Source organism: Danio rerio, chromosome 8, assembly GCF_049306965.1.
Source record: "Danio rerio strain Tuebingen ecotype United States chromosome 8, GRCz12tu, whole genome shotgun sequence".
Lineage (NCBI taxonomy): Eukaryota > Metazoa > Chordata > Actinopteri > Cypriniformes > Danionidae > Danio > Danio rerio.
The window spans coordinates 22,095,807-22,116,939 of NC_133183.1; the positions used below are offsets into that span (position 1 = coordinate 22,095,807).

General features: G+C 33.3%; 2 protein-coding genes across 5 annotated transcripts in view; both read right to left on the reverse strand.

The window, feature by feature from the left end:
* The window catches only part of mllt1a (MLLT1 super elongation complex subunit a), a 36,511-nt gene extending 32,257 nt beyond the window's left edge, over nt 1–4,254 (reverse strand). For all 4 annotated transcript variants that reach the window (XM_005166938.5, XM_009303913.4, XM_688768.10 and 1 more), the window contains exon 1: nt 4,141–4,254. In XM_005166938.5, the coding sequence (XP_005166995.1) occupies nt 4,141–4,152 (12 nt within the window). In that variant the 5' untranslated portion in view covers nt 4,153–4,254. The remainder of the gene's footprint in view (nt 1–4,140) is intronic.
* A 1,128-nt stretch (nt 4,255–5,382) lies between these two features.
* On the reverse strand, nt 5,383–19,817 carry acer1 (alkaline ceramidase 1). Its single transcript, NM_001017603.2, has 7 exons — nt 19,505–19,817; nt 16,890–17,011; nt 16,422–16,536; nt 13,886–14,024; nt 11,327–11,464; nt 9,160–9,297; nt 5,383–6,784 (listed from the first exon to the last, which is right to left on the reverse strand). Exons 2-7 carry the CDS (start codon nt 16,980–16,982, stop codon nt 6,607–6,609), a joined length of 801 nt encoding a protein of 266 aa, NP_001017603.2. The 5' UTR covers nt 16,983–17,011; nt 19,505–19,817; the 3' UTR covers nt 5,383–6,606.
* Nucleotides 19,818–21,133: the final 1,316 nt, after the last annotated feature.

Genomic DNA, 21,133 nt, shown 5'->3' on the forward strand with positions numbered 1-21,133 from the left:
ACTACCTACTGCGCCACCAAGTTGTTTACGTTTAGACTTTTTATTTAAAAATCAAATGTTACACACATACTGTTTGCTAAATGGAGTGCAAAATCTTTAAAGCTCGATATCTCAAAATCATTCAGAACACAGATAGAACCTTATAATTCCAAGGTGACAAATTAATAAACGATTATTTATTTATTTTAGGTTTTTGCCCTCATAGTTCACTGACAAGTTTTGTTCAGTAAATATGCTCACATATTACAAGATTTTTGAATGAAGGGTGTATTACTTGATTTTAAAATAACTGAAGTAAACACACTCTATCTATTATCTATGATTATTTATTGCACATCAACGCTGAACAACTGAAATTAAAACACTGCCAAAAACGCGGCTCTCCGCACCACCCATCCTTATCACCACTACCAAATCGACCTATCACAAAGCTTGCGCAACGTGTCGTTGTGACGCGTAGTTACATTTTTGTGAGAGGCGTGTGGGTATGCAAAGGATGCGCCGGATCATATACATGTGTTTGGCAGAAGTATAATATCAGAATAATATAATAAACATAAATCATAATATAATAAGTATAATTCTGCCTTAACAGAGCGGGTTCATGTGACTACAAACGATAGGGAAAGTAACTGAAAAAATTGACCTAGGAAAAAAATTGATCGATTATAGGTTCAGAAAGTCGATTTTCAAATATTTTTTAATTAATCGCCCAGCCCTACTGTCAAGTGTAAACCATTATTTAAAACAGTCATTGTTTAAAACAGTCAAAATTTGGTCAACCAATTGGAAGCAGGCAGTTAAAGGGTTAAAGCAGGATTAAAGCATCCATATTATGCTAGTGTAAAAGTTCCCAAATTAGTCTCCTGCGTTAGTTTAGATCCATTTAAGAGGTGAGCTGACATAATCAATAAATTATTATTTTCTCTTTCTTATAGCCTTCTAGTTATGACTTGTTTGTAGTGTGAACAACGTTTAGTGTAGTTACAGTTACCTTTGAAAGCAACTCGTAACATTTTAATAATATTTTAGATAGGGATGTCCACGTGATTGGAAATCGGCCCGATCACACGGTCTCAGATTGGATCAGAATCGAACGTTACCTCCCGATCAGGACTCAAATATATATATGTATATATTTTCATTATTTTTTAACACATCTATAGTTATGCGGTGGCACAGAGTTAGACCTCTTTCTTGACTTCACACAGAAACAGCAACGCGTGCAGCATGACATCACTTTGTTACAGAGACGCTATTGGTTAAATGCCCAAAAAGTAGAACACGGAAGCAGCTTAAATCGGAAAGTGCGAGTGTGTCTGCGGTCTGAAGATATTAAAAAGTTGATGACCACAACATTGCAATAACAAACTGTGAGATATGTAAACTTGGCATTATCTGCCAGGTATTGTAAGATGAGGTGCTATTTGTTTTTATATTAGATTTTTTAATATTGATTGCTGCACTAAAGTCCAAAAGTGAAGAATTTATGTTATTTTTTACTTGATTAGATAATTTTTGACTTTAATTGATAGATACTCAAAATCAAATGACTCAGACTAGAGGTAAAAAAAAAAACCTGATCGGGACATCCCTAATTATCGGCAAACAACGAAATAACTCAAAAAAATATATATTCGTTCACCACTCTAAACGTGACTCAAAGGTCCGAGTTTGTGAAATGTTCAACTAACATTTAAGGTTATTTGTTTCAGTTATTTTAAATTTTAGTTAGTCCTTCAACCCTGTCTGTCATAGGTTTACCATATACAGTAGATGTCACAAATAAAACAGTTCAGCTTTCATAATTCTCAGTGATTGTAAACACTGAAGTGCAGTAACACTGACATTGGTTTTAAAGATCAAATTAAAAGGCAACTGATAAAATGCTGTTGAGGTAAAGTTGGTTTTATGTTCGCACAATCGGACGCTTTACTTAATAATATCATTTCAGGAAAGAGTTTTTTGCAAATTCTAAATAGTGAAATCATATTAGCAACTAGGCATGGGCCGGTATAAGATTCTGACGGTATAACAACCTTGGATAAAAATATCACAGTTTCACAGTATTGTGATTACTGCTCCAAAATAAGTTGTTTTTAAATTTCTGGGTAAAAAAAAAAACTACTTACCCCCTACTGAACACGATATGTTTTATTGTAAGAAACACTGAAAATAATTTGGGCTGGTAGCTTTTGATGTAAAGGCTTCTTTTCTGCTGAAAATAATGTTGCCCTGAAAAACTAAATGAAATAGTCGTGGAAACACATACCTTACACATACCTTAGGAATGGTATAACAGAAAACTTTGGCGGTTTTATAACCTTGACTTTCCAAACCGCCATGAAACCGGGTATCGTCACCGTCTATAAGCAACCAATGACTATTAAAGTACACCATTATTCAATTAAATAAGTCAATTAAAAAGTGCTAATGTTGTTTTGAAGTCATACTTAAACGAGATTTTAGACCCAATATTTAAATTAGAGTAGTAAACAATATAGGCGAATGTGCAAATATAAAACCAACTTCACTTCAATTAAAATGCTTGAAGAACTAACTAATGAATACAAACCACAAGCACAACAGGATGGGATGTTTCTCAGATGTTTCTAGAGATGAATAAATAACACACATTTCTGCTGAACTAACGAACGCATTCACTAATCAGTTTTGTTTAGATTTGTCACCACTGAAAACACTGGTGTGTTGATTAATGAGAACTCTCTCTTCATAAACAACAAAATTCAGATACAATACAGTGATGATAATGGAATGAATGTACATACTGTTCGCAGGCAACCTATTTGTTGTGTGCGCAAATATTCACAATACACACAGGAGGGGCACTTAAAGCAAGTTAAAAGCAGGAAAACGGTGAAACCCAACAGCTTACTGATATTAAACAGGAATTCAATAAGGAATTTTTCTTCAGCTGTCAGTCATGAGAGTATAGATTGAAATTACTTTTAAATTATTTTGAAAAACTAATATATTAAATAAATAAATCTAATTTATCACTGTAACCACAGTTTGAGTACAGCTACAATTCCAGTAGCAGCATTCAAACTGTAGAAGGTGGCATAAAGGAAAGCTCTATAGACCATTTTGAGAGATGTAAACAAAAATATTAGCCCCAACGTATTTCCTGTTTTGTAATTTTTCATTTCTACAGCTTCTGAGAATCCAAAAAGAGCCACATATTGATCAATTATGCTATGAAAGCTGTTTTAATGTCAAGTTGTGATTGAATAGCCTTTTCTTAGTTATGAAATAGTTTGATAAGCAGAAAATGTCCACCGGCCAATGACATGACCACATTGAAATGGTCTATATATTAGGATCTTTTATGATTTCCCACAAGTAAGAATAACTGTGTCAGCTATAGTATTATGTGGACAGCATTCAAAAGTAAATCTGACCAGCATTTAGGCGCATTTTGTCGTAATGGATAACATCCAATAACAATATAGTACGCCTAAAATAATGACTCGCAAAATAGCAAAGCAATTAACCCAGTGCATGACCACAGACACACAAGGCGGAAGGTGTAAAAATAGCCAGCACGTTAACGCAATGATATTCATCTCCAGCATATGATCACTGCTGCTGCCCATAAATCATATTGCATAAAAAGGCCAATTAATTAGGCTTGGAAGGAGACAGATTCCCGCTTGAGGAACCCCCCACCCTCGGAGCAGACCTGAGCAATGCCCTCAGTCTACAACACGCTCTGTCAGGAACACTACAGCATGTTCCTCATTTCCTCTAATAAAAGCCGCAGACTGTGGAGTGACTCCCGGGCCAGAGAAGCCCAGGACAAAAACACTCTCCTTTGTGTTTCTGCTGGTGCGCGCACGACTTAACTGCCTACCGCAAAAAGCTGGCGCACGCATCCAGCCCTAAAGCCCGAGCTGATGTCCCCAAATGCCGATGTAGCTTTAATATGCGTGGCCAGCTCGAGTCACAGAGCTGAGAGGAGGGAGGAGGAGGAGGGAGGGAGGGGGTTATATGGGTCCGATCCGCTGCTTTCACGAGCCCCAAGTGTCCACATTCAGTTACAATGGTGGATTTCTCTAAGCGCGCGCCCACAAAAGTTGACTTCGCTCCATGCAACGGCGAAAGCGGTTCATACTCTACCTGATTCTCCATAGTTCACCGGCCTGACGAAGGTCCTGTTTATTTACAGAAGGCTTTTGAGCGGCTGCTCCCGACTCCTCATTGTGTGTCAATTCCAGCCCAAAACCGGAAACTAGACGGTTCCCCTCCCCTCTCCGGACCTCTGGCATGCACCCAAAACAGAAAGCACTCCTGGCCAATCAGATGCCGTTTAGAATGCGCTTTACGCCGCTCCGCCAATTGAAAAGCGCTATGGGCGGGACTTCCCACAGGCTGCTTGTACTGGTAGGTAATAATTAGAGATTAGCCGAACCGAAAGGATGTGTGTGTGTTTGTGTGTGTGTGTGTTTGCAGTCTGCTGTTGTTATTTTTTTCTGAATGATTTTCATTTCTGTTTCTGAAAACAATTCATGTTGCACAAACAGCTATGTTGTGATTGGCTGCTGAGGGCATGCCTCTGTGTTCTCTGTTTAATTGAGGGATTACAGTAAATAAATAATTAATGGCTAGAGATTTCATTTGGCATTTCAAAGGGAATCATTTATTTTATATACTAATATTATCAGGGGCGGATTTAGTGATTTTGGGGTCCTAAGCAATTCCAGCCATGGGGCCCAAAAATTAAAAATGCACCTTTAATTTTATTATTATTATTTTTGCTGTTTTTTTCTTATATCATCTGATTTCCTTTTTCTGTATTTCGTCTTAATGCAAAATAATAATAATAGTAATAATAATAATAATAACATTTAAAGCACCTTGTAAAACGTTTGAAATTATTTGTTTTCCTAAGATGAATTCACAACTAAACATAAATAAACTATTTCATTTTTACAACTAAATCTTTACTGATTTGACTGATGGACTGATCCATGATTGAAGGTGGGAGACACATCTGCACAGATGTATTAATTACTTTTAAATAAAAAAAATGTGACCCTCAACATACAAAATATGATAGAAAATAATGTTACATATAATTTATAGTATCATTTATACGTCTAGGTATTTATTTGGGGGCCCTTAGCTTTTTTGGGGCCCTAAGCGGCCACTTATATTGCTTATTGGTTAAATCTGCCCCTGTAAAAATGCAGGGTTCCACACAATTCATTCACGTTGTCCCAACACAAATCGATTAAGTTAACTTAACACTTTAAACAAATTTATGTGGATTGAACATTAAAAAATTAAGTTGTTTCAACCAAATCTCAAGAATTGTGTTGATTCAGCTTATTTTAAATATGTAGTTTGAACAAGCAAAAACATTTTTGAGTGTACTTTATTGTAGTAAACCGCTATTTTTAGGATATTTGGTTGACACTACTAAAATTTTGGATACAATGACGAAATTTATATAAAATATATATTAAATACAATTCATTTAACGTGCTGACTCAGAGTCAGATGTAACCTCCTATTGTGCTAAACTTGCTTTTAGGCTAAATCTAATAGGTAAACAAACTCGAATACAATGTTATACTGGCATTTAAAAATATCAGAATTCATCATTAAAAAAAAAAAAAAATATATATATATATATATAGTAAAAAAAAAATGTCCAATTCAATCAGAGTAAATGATTACTTGAAAACAGGTTTAGATTTACCATTATTCACATTAAATTGTACACTTGATGGCGCTGTGTCGGAAGTCTGGGTGGTTGAAGTATTCATAACCTCGAGTTGACCCCATTTTCCTTTTACACAAATAACACGTAACAAGCATCATTGTAAAGTTCGTCTCATTGTGCATTTTAGTATATCTCATTGTGCTATTTGAAATACTATTTAACATCAATACTTCAAAGTTCAAACCCTCATTCATGTGCTATTAACGCTGTTGTCATTGAAAGGTAATTCATCATTAAAATAAGGTCAAAAGTTAAAACACAATATGTAGATATATAGAGATTTATACAATATTTAAATAATAAATATAATTATTATCTAATTATATTTATTATTTATAATGCAGTAAAATGAATTAAGATTTAAAAATCGCACAAAAAATGTTCACAATCCCAGTTATTACATTTGTAAACAAACGTTTGCATCATTGTTAAGAGAATATTAATTTCATGAGTCTTATATCAAACCGACTGTCAATATAACATTATAAGTTTCACCCAAGAATCAAGTAGTGCCGATGACAAATTGAAGCCTCTGATTTGTAAATCAAGTAAACTACAGAATGTATTGCACATACATTCAATTCTGTCACTACAGTGCAAATATTCATGTCCACGTAACAACCACATGCTGATTGTAATGAAAATACAGTCTCAAAAGGAGAAATTCACACATACACATTTAGGTTCTGTGAAAAATACAAAGAAACAACCATAACATGCAACATTCATTTCACTTCAGTCCTCACAGAGATTCAGCTCTTTCTCACATCAATTATTCACCATTTTTGAAAGTTGAAGGCTGGTCCCAGATCAGAGTTACACCAGTCAGCTTTAAATATGAGATCTGTTCATGTTTGCTAGCATGTTTTCCGGGTCGTATTGGTGCCTTTGAGGACGATGTATGGCAGGCCAATGGCCCAGTTATTCCGGGGCCAGTACTGCAAGTCCGGGAGGGAATAAGGGATCTCCTGACTAGCATCCAGGTATGCAATCAAAGTGCTAGCATAAGCAGTGGCCATTACAATCAAAATGTGCCTGAAATGAGAAAAAAAAAGGGTCACTAGATTAAAAGGACAGTCGTAAAACTAGATAATATAGTGAAACTAGTGAAAGAGTAGTCTACGTTTTTATTTAACATTTATTTTAACATAATATTTTATTTTTATTTAAAAAATAGATAAACAAATATTTAAATATATAAATCCTACATCTGTTTTTTATCTAATTGTATTAGGAGAATATGGAGCTAAATTTCAAGGTGCAAAAACTGAGAAAAAAAATACACCGTTTGGTGATATTGCTGATTTACATGAGCAAAAAGTAATAGTAAATGTAAAATCTTTATAATGGCTCTGTAGTTTGAGTTTTGGGGCAAATGTATACAATACGAGACAAGAATCAAGGATGATTATTATTATTATTTTTTTTATTGATTCAGACACCAAAATTTAACATCTCAACCTCGAAAGCCAGATGGGAACATGCCTTTAAAATGAATAAATAAGTAAGTATCTAAGTAACTAAGTAAGTAAGTAAGTTAGTAAGTAAGTAAGTAAGTAAGTAAGTAAGTAAGTAAGTAAGCAGTTAAGTAAATATATATGTAGGTAAATAAGTAAATAAGTAAAAAAAATAGTAAATAAGTAAATATGTAAATAATTAAGTAAATAAGTATGTAAGTAAATAAGTAAGTAAATAAATAAAAAAGTATAAGTAAAAAGTAAGCAAGTAAAAAAATAAGCAAGTAAATAAGTTAATAAATATGTAAATAAGTATGTCAGTAAATAAGTAAATAAATAAGCAAGTAATTATGTAAATAAATGAGTAAATAAGTAAATAAATAAGCAAGTAAATAAGTAAATAAATAAGTAAATACGTAAGTAAATAAGTAATTAAGTAAGTAAATAAATAAGCAAGTAAATAAGTAAATAAATAAGTAAATACGCAAGTAAATAAGCAATTAAATAAGTAAATAAATAAGCAAGTAAATAAGCAAACAAGTAAATACATAAGTAAAAAGTAAATAAATAAATAAATAAGAAAGTAAGTAAATAAGTAAGTAAATAAATAAACAAACAAACAAATATGTAATTAAATAAGTAAATAAATAAATATATAAGTAAATAAGTAAATGAGTATATAAGTAAATAAGTAAGTAAATAAGTATAAGTAAATACGTAAGCAGGTAAAACAAATAAATAAGCAAGTAAATAAGTAAATAAGTATGCAAGTAAATAAGTAATTAAATAAGTAAATAAATAAGCAAGTAAATAGGTAAGTAAATAAGCAAGTAAATAAATAAGTAAATAAACAAGTAAATAAGTAAAAAAACAAGTAAATAAATAAGTAAATAAGTATGCCAGTAAATAAATAAGCAAGCAATTAAGTGGATAAGTAAATAAATAAGCAAGTAAATAAGTAAATAAATAAGTAAATACATATGTAAGTAAATAAGTAATTAAATAAATAAATAAATAAGAAAGTAAGTAAATAAGTAAGTAAATAAATAAATAACTAAATAAATATGTAAGTACATAAGTAAATAAATACATAAGTAAATAAGTAAATGAGTATGTAAGTAAATAAGTAAATAAATAAGCAAGTAATTAAGTATAAGTAAATACGTAAGCAAGTAAAACAAATAAATAAGCAAGTAAATACGTATGCAAGTAAATAAGTAATTAAATACGTAAATAAATAAGCAAGTAAATAAATAAGTAAATAAATAAGCAAGTAGACAAGTAAAAAAACAAGTAAATAAATAAGTAAATAAGTATCTCAGTAAATAAATAAGCAAGTAAGTAAGAAAATAAGTAAATAAATAAGTAAATAAATAAGCAAGTAAATAAGCAAGCAAAAAAGTGAATAAGTAAATAAAAAAGTAAATAAGTGAATAAGTAAATAAGTAAATAAATAAGTAAATAAGTATGCAAGTAAATAAATAAGTAAATAAATAAGCAAGTATATAAGTGAATAAGTAAATAATTATGCAAGTAAATAAGTAAATAAATAAGTAAACAACCAAGTAAATAAGTGAGTAAAAAAGCAAGTAAATAAACAAGTAAATAAGTGAATTAGTAAATAAATAAGTAAATAAGTAAGTAGTTAAGTAAATAAATATGCAAGTATATAAATAAATAAATAAATAAATAAATAAGTAGTTAAGGCAATAAATATGTAAGTAAATAAATAAATAAATAAATAAATAAATAAATAAATAAATATATAAATAAAAGAAAGAAAGAAAGGTGCTATATGGATAATTAGGTAATCCTGATTTGCTTCAGTCTACTAAGTTATTCTAAGGCAAAAAGACGTGTACTATTGGCTTAAAAATGATTTCAGTATAATTCAACAGGGTTTATACAGGGTTAAATTGTTCAATGTACAGCAGGATATAATGGCTCACTCACCAGATACCGTGCAGATAACAGAAGTCCAGTTTCTGCCAGAAGCTGCAGCCAAAGCGATCGCTAATCCAGCATGAGATGGCCAGAACCCACAGGCCAATGGAGGCCCAGGCCAGACGCAGCACTCGCTCATCTGTGCAACTGCTCCACAAACAGATCAGTGTTGAATGAGACGAGGAAAAAAGCAAGAGAGCAACAGAAAATAAACAAGATGGACTACAAGTACCATTTATATAGTCTTAAAGGGATAGTTAGGCGGTTCATTCTGCTGTGGCGACCACAGATCATTAAAAGGACTAAACCAAAAAGAAAATGAATGAATGAATAAAGGAATAGTTAATCAAATAATAAACATTCACTGTTAATTGATGCTCACTAAGCCTTCCCAAAATGTTTTTAAATGAAGCATTAAATGTGATTCTTGGCTGATTCATAAAATTCAGGTTAAAGGGATAGTTCACCCCAAAAATAAAAAGACCTCATCATCTACTCTCACTCATGTGGTTTTAAATCTTTATGAGTTTCTTTTTTCTCTTGAACACTAAAGAAGATATTTTGAAGAATGTTGGTTGCTGGGACTCATCGACCTCAATAGAAATGAAAATGACAGAAGTCAATGGGTTCCAGCAAACCAACATTTTTCAAAATATCTTCTTTAGTGTTCAACAGAAGAAAGAAACTCAAACAAGTTTTAAACAAATAAATAGTCAGTAAGTGAGAATTTTTATTTTTAAATTAGTTTAGATTCAACTTTATTGTCATTACACATTAACAAGTACAAGGCAACGAAATGCTGTTTAGGTCTAATCAGGAGTGCAATAGCAGCAAGTGCAGGACACAGGTATAAGTTACAACTATAAACTATAGTGATCTTTACAGATGGATGTACTGTGAACATTATATACAGGTTGTATTAACTATGAACAGAGATTTCAAGAGAGGATTATATGTAAAGTTTGTTATTAATTATCTATGGAGCTAGATCAGTCTAAAAAAATAACACCTTTACGAAGTACAATTCATATATCCACAGCACAATTCACATTGACACAATCCAGTTTAAAATTCAAAACACAATTCATAAATACAACACACAATTAGTGAATTCCCAAGTAAAAATTAAAAATATTTTTGCCAAATAAATTAGATTTGTGTATTTATGAATCGTGTTTTGAATTTACAAATTGGATTTACGTATTTATGAATCATGTTTTAAATTTACAAATTAGATTAGTGCATTTATGAATTGTGTTTTGAATTTACGAATTGGATTTGTGTATTTATTGATTGTGTTTTAAATTTACGAATTGGATTAGTGCATTTATGAATTTTTGAATTTATGAATTAGATTTGTGTATTTATGAATCATGTTGCGAATTTACAAATTGGATTAGTGTATTTACGAATTGTGTTTTGAACTTATGAGGTGGATTGTGTAAATGTGAATTGTGCTGTAAATTATATTTTGTAAATGTATTATTTTTGAGTCTGACCTGGCTCCATAATAATCCGAGTTATGCAGATAGATGTGAACATAATTACAAATATATATGTTCAGTGGGTATGTACAATTCAAGATGAATTTGTGCAATTTTAATTGTGCAAATATTAAATAATAGATAATGCAGTGTTTATGGGGAGTGTAAGTTATGAGGAGAGTGTGGGGGTGCAAGAGGGAAGGCAAAATTGTAAGCAAAGCAAGCAACATGAATGTGCTCCAGACTGTTGCGAATGTCTGTTGATAGAGGATTATACTGTTGTAAATAAAGTAAGTTTTTTTGTACAGACTGTTTGTCTGATTGTTTTGCTTCATAAGACCTTAGCTGCCCTTTGCACTTTTAGTTTTCATTTAGTGTATGCATTTAGTACAATCTTTGACCACACTATACAGCCTAAAATTAATTAAGCTTGACTATTCATGCTTACTAGGCATGTGTATATTTTAGTAATGTGGACACCAGGCATAACCGCGACAAAAGGTTTTAAAAATAAAACACATTAGTGTAAACGGCACCTTAGTGTATGGCAGGGAGTCACAGGTATTCATTTTGTTTTGCCTGTATATGTATTTGTGACCCTCTCTGGCCTGAGAGGGAGTAAATTAAACTATTCCAACAATTATATAAGCACTAAAACAATGTCAATAGGCTTGAAGTGGTAAAGGCTTTACCTCTTTAACTCCACAAACAGAGAGTAGAGGATATGGATGGCGAAGCAGTTGAGAGCGTAGGCATTGGCTGTAGGTTTGACAAAAGATGACAGAGTACTTATGATAGTGATGATCAGCACCAAACGAGCGAAAGATGTCCTGAGGAGAATAAAACAAAGAAAGAGAGCAGAATTAGACCGTCTTCATGTATATGTACTTTTATAAACTATTGTTCTAATGTTTAGACACAGTTTAAAAAAAGTCTCGTATGCTCAGCAAGGCTGCATTTATCTGATTAAAACGAAGACAATTTTAGAAAAAAGTGCTCCAATTTAAAATGTTTAAATCGTAAACAGTTTGAAAATGTTCAAATATACATTTAAATTCTAATTATTTTAGTAATAAAAAGGCTAGATTTTTAAAATCCACTACTAACATACACACCTAACATGCGGTCCTTCAGTAATTATTATATGACTTGATGCTAAAGAAAAGCTTCTCATTGTCATCGCCGCTTAAAGGGATAGTACACACAAAAAAGAAAACTGTTTTCATTTACTCACCCTTCACTTGTTTAAGACTTTATGAGTTTCTTCTGTTAAATATAAAAGAAGATATTTAAAAAAAGAAGCTGAAAACCTTTAACCACTGACCTCCACAGTATTTGCTTTTCCTACTATGGAAGCCAATGCTTACAAGTGTTCTGCTTTATAACAGAAGATAGAAAGAAAAGGTTTAAAGCAAGTGAAGGGTGAGTAAATGATCACAGAATGTTTGTTTCAGGGTGAACTATCCCTTTAATATATAGTTTCCTGGATGCTTTGATGAATAGAAACGTCAAAAGAACAGAAATTATATGATTAAGTATTTTATAATATTACAATGTTACATTATTGATTGATTTAATACATCCTTACTGAAGAATTAATATTTTTTTTTAAAAGAATAATAATCACATCAGTCTTTAAGGTCAGCACAAAAAAATACTGTTTTTCATTCGCATTTATATTTGGAGACTTTGGGTTTTTTGGAGTTTTGTTTTAGTCTGATGTAAAGTAAACATCTAAAATGTATTTAAAAGTGTGTTTTTTTAATCCAATTTTTCAATTTGGTTATGTTGATTTCAGTTACAATAAATGCATATTTTTAATGTCTATTTATTGTTTTTTATTCTCCTGCAAGAAGCCACACATTTGAACCTCAGTAGCACTAACATATTTTAGCACTAACATAACATAAGTTAACATAGTTTTACTCAAATACTCTAAAGGCTCTTACGGAAGTAATTTTTATCACACCATTTGGCTGACTATATGTTTTCTACAAAGAATTGAGAAAATATGTGTTTTCTGGATGATTGAGTGATTCCCTAAAAGTCTCTTCTTGTAAAAACCTTAGACTAATCTTAAAACAAACATTTTGAATCTGACCTTATACAATCTTCTGATTTTGGTACAGTAAATGTATTCAAATTAGCATATTTCATGAAACACTCCTCTGCATATGTAAACGACATTTTATCTCAAAATCATAAGTTCAAAACATTTAAAAAGTAAAGTGACACCCAGATCAAGGCAAGTTTTGCCAAAATTTGTGGGTGTAGTGCACAATAGTGCTGTTTTTTTATTATTTTAATAGCTATGTTAAAAGAGGCTTTTAAACTTTTTTATTAGCTTTTCAAATACTTTGGACTTGATTTTGTTGTTTATCTTTATACATCTCTTATTCAAAGAGCATCGACGCATTAATTACCCCAGAAGAACTGTTTGATTTTGAAATTATGTACAGTATCGTTTAATATGTTTGCAATTTTTCTTTTCTAATCAATCTACTGAGGAACTATGGTGAAAAGTCATTCATTCATTTGTTTTCGACTTTGAGTCTCTGATTTATCAGAGATCGCCACAGCAGAATGAACCGCCAACTATTCTGGCATATGTTTTATGCAGCAGATCCTTTTCCATCCTCAACCCAGTACTTAGAAACACCCATACATTTACACATACACACACATACACTATGGCCATTCAATTCACGTACACCGCATGTCTTCGGACGGTAAGGGGAAACCGGAGCACCCAGAGAAAACCAGCACGAACATGGGGAGAACATGCAAACTCCACACAGAAATGCCAACTGGCCCAGCTGGGACTCGAAGCAGCGACCTTCTTACTGTGAGGTGACAGTTCTAACCACTGAGCCACTGTGCCGCTCATGGTGAAAATTAGTAGTTATTTTTTACCTATTCACCTGCCAAACCAGTGAAAAAGATGCAGTACAGCATCATCAACATTGTTTCATCACCAGTCATCTCACCTAGCTATGAAGCATTTAAATATTAATATAAAGCTGGATGAACCCTACTGAGAAAGCAGTGGAATGCATCTCTCCCACAGCGAGAGCAGAATATGATGCTGCAGGTTAAAACAGGGTTACTGTTACACAAACTAAACGTTGTAAATGGATCCATTAATTGCTCCTATTTTTACAGAAGTGCAGACGCAGCTCTCCTAACAGAAGAAGACATGCTATTCATGCCTCACAAGTGGGACGGAAATATGATGACCATGAATATGTTACCTGTCCTTAACGAAGGAAGGGAAGTGTTTGCGGGGAAACCACAGCGAGTAACCAATAGCCAAAACCCACAGGATGGACAGCTCATCCAGCATCTGGCCCATAAAACTCAGAGTCATGTGGAAATAGATGGAGAAGATACCTGAAGAGACGGAGAGAATGAAACCATGGAGTGAAAAGGAATTATGGAAGTAAAAAGATGCATTTTGTTTGGTTTTATGGTTATCCTAGAATTGACTACCACATTTCATTTTTTAGGGCTAAATGCAAGTAAAATAGTAATAAAGTTGACTTTAATAGGTTGAACATATATGAGGTGATGGAATTTCAGAAGCAGCATTAGCATTTTCAGCTAATTCAAATTTAGCTTAGCCTTTAACTCCAACTAATAATACATTTTATAAACATTTGTAGTTATTATTATTATAAAAATTTTAGAACATGTTTAGACATTCAAATGAATCAATCAATCAATAATCAATCAATAATTATGTTGTGTGTTGATTTGCATATAAATCGTACACTCACTGGCCACTCTATTAGGTACAACTGTCCAACTGCTCGTTAACGCAAAATCAGCCAATCACATAGTAGCAACTCAATGCATTTAGGCATGTGAACATGGTCAAGATGATCTGCTGCAGTTTGAACTAAGCATCAGAATTGGGAAGAAAGGTGATTTAAGTGACTTTGAATGTGGCATGGTTGTTGGTGCCAGATGGGCTGGTCTGAGTATTTCAGAAACTGCCGATCTACTGGGACTTTCATGCACAACCATATCTAGGGTTTACAGAGAATGGTCTGAAAAAGAGAAACTATCCAGTGAGGGGCAGTTCTGTGGGTGTAAATGCCTTGTTGATGCCAGAGGTCAGAGAAGAATGGCCAGACTGATTCAAGCTGATGGTAAGGCAAAAGTTACTAAAATAACCACTTGTTACTACTTAGGTATGCAGAAGAGCATGTCCGAATAAACAACACTTGAGGCAGATGGGCTACAGCAGCAGAAGACCACACCACTTCTGTCAGCTAAGAACAGGAATCTTATGCTACAATTCGCACAGGGTCACCAAGAAAAATATTGAAAAAACATCGCCTGGTCTGATGAGTCTCGATTTCTGCTGCAACATTCGGATGGTAGGGGCAGAATTTGGCGTCAACAACATGAAAGCATGGATCCATTCTGCCTTGTATCAATGGTTCAGGCTGGTGGTGGTGTTATGTATGGGGGACATTTTCTTGGCACACTTTGGGCCCATTAGTACCAATTGAGCATCATGTCAATGCCACAGCCTACCTGAGTATTGTTGCTGACCATGACCATCCCTTTATGACCACAGTGTACTCATCTTCTGATGGCTACTTCCAGCAGGATAACATGCCATGTCATAAAGCGTGAATTATCTCAGACTGGTTTCTTGAACATGACAATGAGATCACTCTACTCAAATGGCCTCCACAGTCACTTGAGCTTAATCCAATAGAGCTTCTTTGGGATGTGGTGGAACGGGAGATTCGCATCATGGATGTGCAGCCATCAAATCTGCAGCAACTGCGTGATGCTATCATGTCAATATGGTCTAAAATCTCTGAGGAATATTTCCAGTACCTTGTTGAATCTATGCCACGAAGGATTAATGCAGTTTGAAGGCAAAAGGGGGTCCAAACCAGTATTACTAAGGTGTACCTAAAAAGTGGTCAGTATATATTTGAAGGTTTTTAGCATTTTTTTTGTTCATATAAACATTGTTCAATTTATTTAGCTGCATTTCATATAACATGATGAATTATTAACATACATAGAAAATATATTTAATGCAGGAAATGTGTCAAATTATTGGTGATATAATGTTTCAAGATTCAACATTACAATTATATTTATTTTCAACTTTCATTCGTAAAACAACCCTTATTCTCACATGTATTTATTAAAATATATAAAGCATATATTATCATACTAAATTTTAAATAAATAAAAACATTCTTAGTGAATAACAGTTTTATTGATTCTTAAACAATTACAAAATAGAGTATCTCTGTACAGAATCAAACCTTTACCCTGTAACAAACCTAGACAAACTAGTCCCCAACCAAGGCATTGCAATCACACCTTGGCTATACTTTTTATTTTTTGATTTATCTATTATTATTATTTTTATATTTAGATTATTTTTCTGAATATACCTAACAAGACATTTATTGGTATATAAACTATTGTGACACCAAATGACGGTCTAGTGGATGCCTTAGAAGGTGTCACAAATGTTTATTTTATTTTTTATTTTACCAATAAATGTCTCGTTGGGTATTTTTAAAAACATAAATCATCCACTAGAATGTCATTTGGTGTCTCATACACATGAATATGATAGTTCTTATTGTTTGCTCAAAGAAACATAAAATATACAGAGGAATAAAATACATTTACAAGAACTGTTTCTTGCCCCTTCTGACCCATAGAGTAGACCTGGATATTAAGCAATGCTGCCCCCTGCTGGATTACTAACAGCACAGCCCTTCTTTGATCCACTGTCACACTTACCTACAAACACCATCATGATCCAGACCAGATGCACAGCCAGGTTCCTTTCCTTGGCATACGGGTGTAGCAGGTACAGCATTATAGGTGAGATCACAAAGAAGATGAAACTGCTCATCTGAAGTGAAAAAAAATGTGAATCAAACACTCAACAACATTTGATATTATAGCAACCATATTGACTTCTGCCCATTTTGTATTGGCTTTTTGAATGAGGTAGGACTATGAGTAAAACCTGATTGGGCTGAATTGGTGCTTATTGTGCAGATGGATAGGTGTAACGTTGCTGAGTCAGTCTCATTAATGTGGGTGTAGTTTCTGGATGAAACCATGGCACTTTTAGCATTATGACATGGAGACTGCAGCAATTAGCATAGTTAGCATGGCCTTGAATGGGATTCCTCTGGTATTATAGCTGCTGGATTGAAACTGTGCTGGAGTGTAAAAAGATTTGTGTTAACATGCTCATACCGTGTTGAAATATTCCACAACATTCTCCGAATGTTTATAGTTGTCCTCACACCAGTCCACCTCAGAGCTCTCGTAGGAAAACACGCCTGCCATTTTGACAAAGGATGGAAATGAGGGGATACCTGAGAAAGGGAGAGAGTGTTTTATAATGATATGTCAAAAATACATCTCTGTGTTGAGAAACAAAACCCTTGCCATGGTGCCAAAGCTTGTTGTCTTTACACAGAGGACTGTTCCGGACTCTATTGTGACACAATGGAGCTACCGAACAAAAGCAAATCTCTACCTTTCTGGAGTCGCTAGTAGATGTGGAGGCACTCAAATCTTATTAAAGGATAATCCAGTCTTTTCTGTCTGTGTGTTTACAGCTTAAGGTGTGGTGACTTTTAACACTTTATGGCATGTTTTTGTAGGTGGAATTCATATGATCAAGTATTTGTTTCTTTACAGAGTTCAAGTCGGTCAAGCTAATTTACTGCATTCCAGTTCAGTGCTTAAAAGAAGTTTATGTGCTAGACAGACATTTGATCTCTGGGACAGTTCACATCAAAATGAACATTTACTCACTATGTACTCACCCTCAAGTGCTTTCAAACCTTTATGAGTTTATTCCTTCTGTTAAACACTGCAGGGCCATTTATATCAAAGTGGATATTTAGCTGCAATGTTGGTGTTTCTTAACATCCAGTTTATATGTAGTGGGTTGTTAGCCCAACGCTCAACCCCCAAATCTGAAGGTCCAGGACAAACACACATACACTACGGCCAATTTAACTTATTCAATTCACCTTCAGCACATGTCTTTGGACTATGAGGGAAACCAGAGCACCTGGAGAAAACCCACGTCAACATGCAAACTCCACAGTGAAAAGTCAACTGGCCCAGCTGGAACTCAAACCAGCGACCTTCTTGCTGCGAGCGCTATTCATTATGCCACCATGTCACCTAATTTCCATTAAACACTAATAAATATGTTTTAAAGAAAGCTGAAAACCTGTAACTGTTGACTTCATTAGTAGAAAATAAAATACTATGGAAGAGAATGGTTACTGGTTTCCAGCGTTCTTCAAAGTAACTTCTTTTGTGACACAAAAAAGTAAATAAATGAATGAGTATATTCAGTTTTGGTTAAACTATCTCTTTAAAATGATTTTAAAAATGCAGAAATAAAAGTTTTTATTCATTATATTTTTTAACAAAATACATGTCTTATATCATCTCTAAAGGGAGGTTCATTCATTTCTGCATAAAAAAAGAAGTGTAAAATCCTGCTGAATGGTTTGCTGAGCACCGTGCTATAAGTCATACATGTTTTCAAAGGGCACTCTACAGAATGTTTTCTATATTGTAAAAAAAATGTAAATCTACACTCACTTCCACCAGAGCAGCTTTTTAAAAATCTTTGTTTCTGTTATTGGTGTCAGTGTGAATGGAAGGACAGCAGAGAAAAATATTATAAAGAAATTGCATGAGTGGCATTTCAGGCATGAAAAGGCGTTTCAGTAAGCAAATGATTTAGTATCAAACAACACACATTTGTCGTCATCTACCGTCAAAGGAATAAGAGAACAAATTATTTCAAGAAAAAAAAAATCGACTCGCTAAAGGATTCAAAATCGTTTTGAATTGAAATTGAACGCTTCTGAAAGGTTCTCTTTACCTCTTTACCAGCAATTGCTTGACAGTGCAACAAAGTTACTTTTGGTGACGGTTATTGTTTCCATTTTCACCACAAAGTCATCTTTATGATCTCATGAGGTTTTCATAGTGATTGTGTGCAAGGTGCGAATTACAGGGGGGTTGGGTCGATTGACCCCCTTAATTAATGCTTGATCCCGCTGAAGCACATCAAAACATGTAGCCTAAGTAATATGTATTCACAAAACACATTTCTTGTAAAATTGGTGTTTATATCTGCATGTAGCCTAAAAAAAGAAACTACTACTGAATAAGTTTAACCCCCCATCAATATATATATATATATATATATATATATATATATATATATATATATATATATATATATATATATATATATATATGTATATATATATATATATATATATGTATATATATATATATATATATATATATATATATATATATATATGTATATATATATATATATATATATATATATATATATATATATATATATATATATATATATATATATATATATATATAATTCGCACACTGATTGTGTGTGCCATATAGTGCAGTACGTTTCAATAAAAAATATATAAATATCCAGCTGACAGTAGTGTACTAAACTACTAACTGTCATAAAGATCACGTGGTTGTTTTAAATCAATACTCTTTCAATCACACATTGTAGATACAATATCACAAACCCAGCAAGATCAAATAACCACCACACATTTAGCGCTGTATCCGCTCTGTGGGCCTATCATTACCCCGCAGAGCACGCATCATTGAGCTGGGAAAAGTGAATCCTCTGGATAATGAATTAATTGGTAGGGGAGCACAGCACAGACTTACAGGGAAAGCAAACAAACACTACCATAAGCGCTAACGATTAACATAACTGTCTTATATAAACGCTCTCTAGTCGATAACAGCCAAAGGATAAAAAGCAGTAGACCTTCTCTTACCTCTGGAAAACGCATCCACCGCCGAGCGCTCCATGTGTCAGGTTTAAGTAGAGGAGAAATGTCCCCGATCCTGTTACTCGGGTCCCGGTCTCTGACATCACCTGTGGAGGGTTCAGGTGAAACCGAGCGAACGGTGGCATTTCTCAATTGAGCCACTGTATCTTGCTGTCAGCTTGCTATGCGGACAGACCAGAATCATGCGGTTTTACATGTGAACGGCTGGCACGAGCCGCGGCACAGGTTTAACAAGCTGAGGTCAAGTTTACCTGCAGCTCACCTGTCGACTCTCTGACGCCATTCGGCCCATTAACCGCGACATTTACCTACAATTTCTCTATTTAATGCATTCGCTAAAATGAAACCACTTCAAATGGAAAGTGTGGGCTTTACAGCACCTCTTACATAAATATTGACCATAGCCATATTTTCCCCAGCTGTTCTCAGAACTGGGAAATTATTTTTTCGAAAATCAAACATTTTAATAGCATTTATTTATTTATTTAGGTTTACAACATTGTATAAAGGTGGGTTATCAATTGTTAAGATGCAAAATCCTCTACCATCTGACATTTTCTTCCAAAATAAGCATTTTCTTAAGCTCCGGTTCAGTAATCTTTACTTTTATGGGTCATTATCACCATAAAGTGCAGAAATCAGTCATAAAGATTGAATCAATCATATTAACATAATGTGAAATAATTAAATTCTGATGTTTTAATATAATTGGTTAAGCCTTTACATATGGAACTAGATCAGTCTCAAAAATAACACATTAAAGAAAGACAATTCATAGCCTATATCCACAGCACAATTCACATTTACAAAGTTGTGTATTTACGAATTGTGTTTTGAACTGACAAACTGGATTTTGTTAATGTGAATTGTGCTGTGGATGTATGAATTGTATTTTATAAATGTATTATTTTTGAGACTGATCTAGTTTCATACTCACACACATGCAGGTAAAATTATAAGTGTTTTGAAATATGTTTTTGTCCATTTTTGCCATATTCTTTCATTAAATGGATGTGACTTTGTCATGTCCCACACTGAACAGCCAACTTCAGTGAGTCTAAAAAGTAGGTAAATTAGATCAAATTAAAAAGATTTTTAAATCTTCTTATTGTTTCTAACAAGTTATTTGATCAGATATGTCATTTTGATAACTTTTATGTTTTGTTTTCATAATATTATTAATCATTTTGCATGTGTTCTTGAAATTGCTTTCCACCCTGTCATGATGTGGTAAATGCCCCCTTATTTACTCATTGGCATCCCCATGCCCATTTTGCCTTTCTTTAGAGGTGGTTAAAACATCTGATGTGCACACAGTGTGCACACTGTAATAAATAATACCCTCTATCTACTCAATAAAATTGAGGTAACAGATTACAAGCAATTTTATAAATTAAATTCAACAAATATGAATTGAGTAACAATTAATTGTTTAATCAATTAAATAAACAAAACTCTCTAAAACTCTCAAAGGCACTTTGTAGTGCTAATAATCCTTATCCTGATAAATACAGTATTTTCATTGCCATAATTTCACCAACTTGTCCTTCACTTCAAAACCTGTTTGTCTTTCTTTTTTCTGTTGAATGGTGTTTTGATGGACGCTGGAAACCT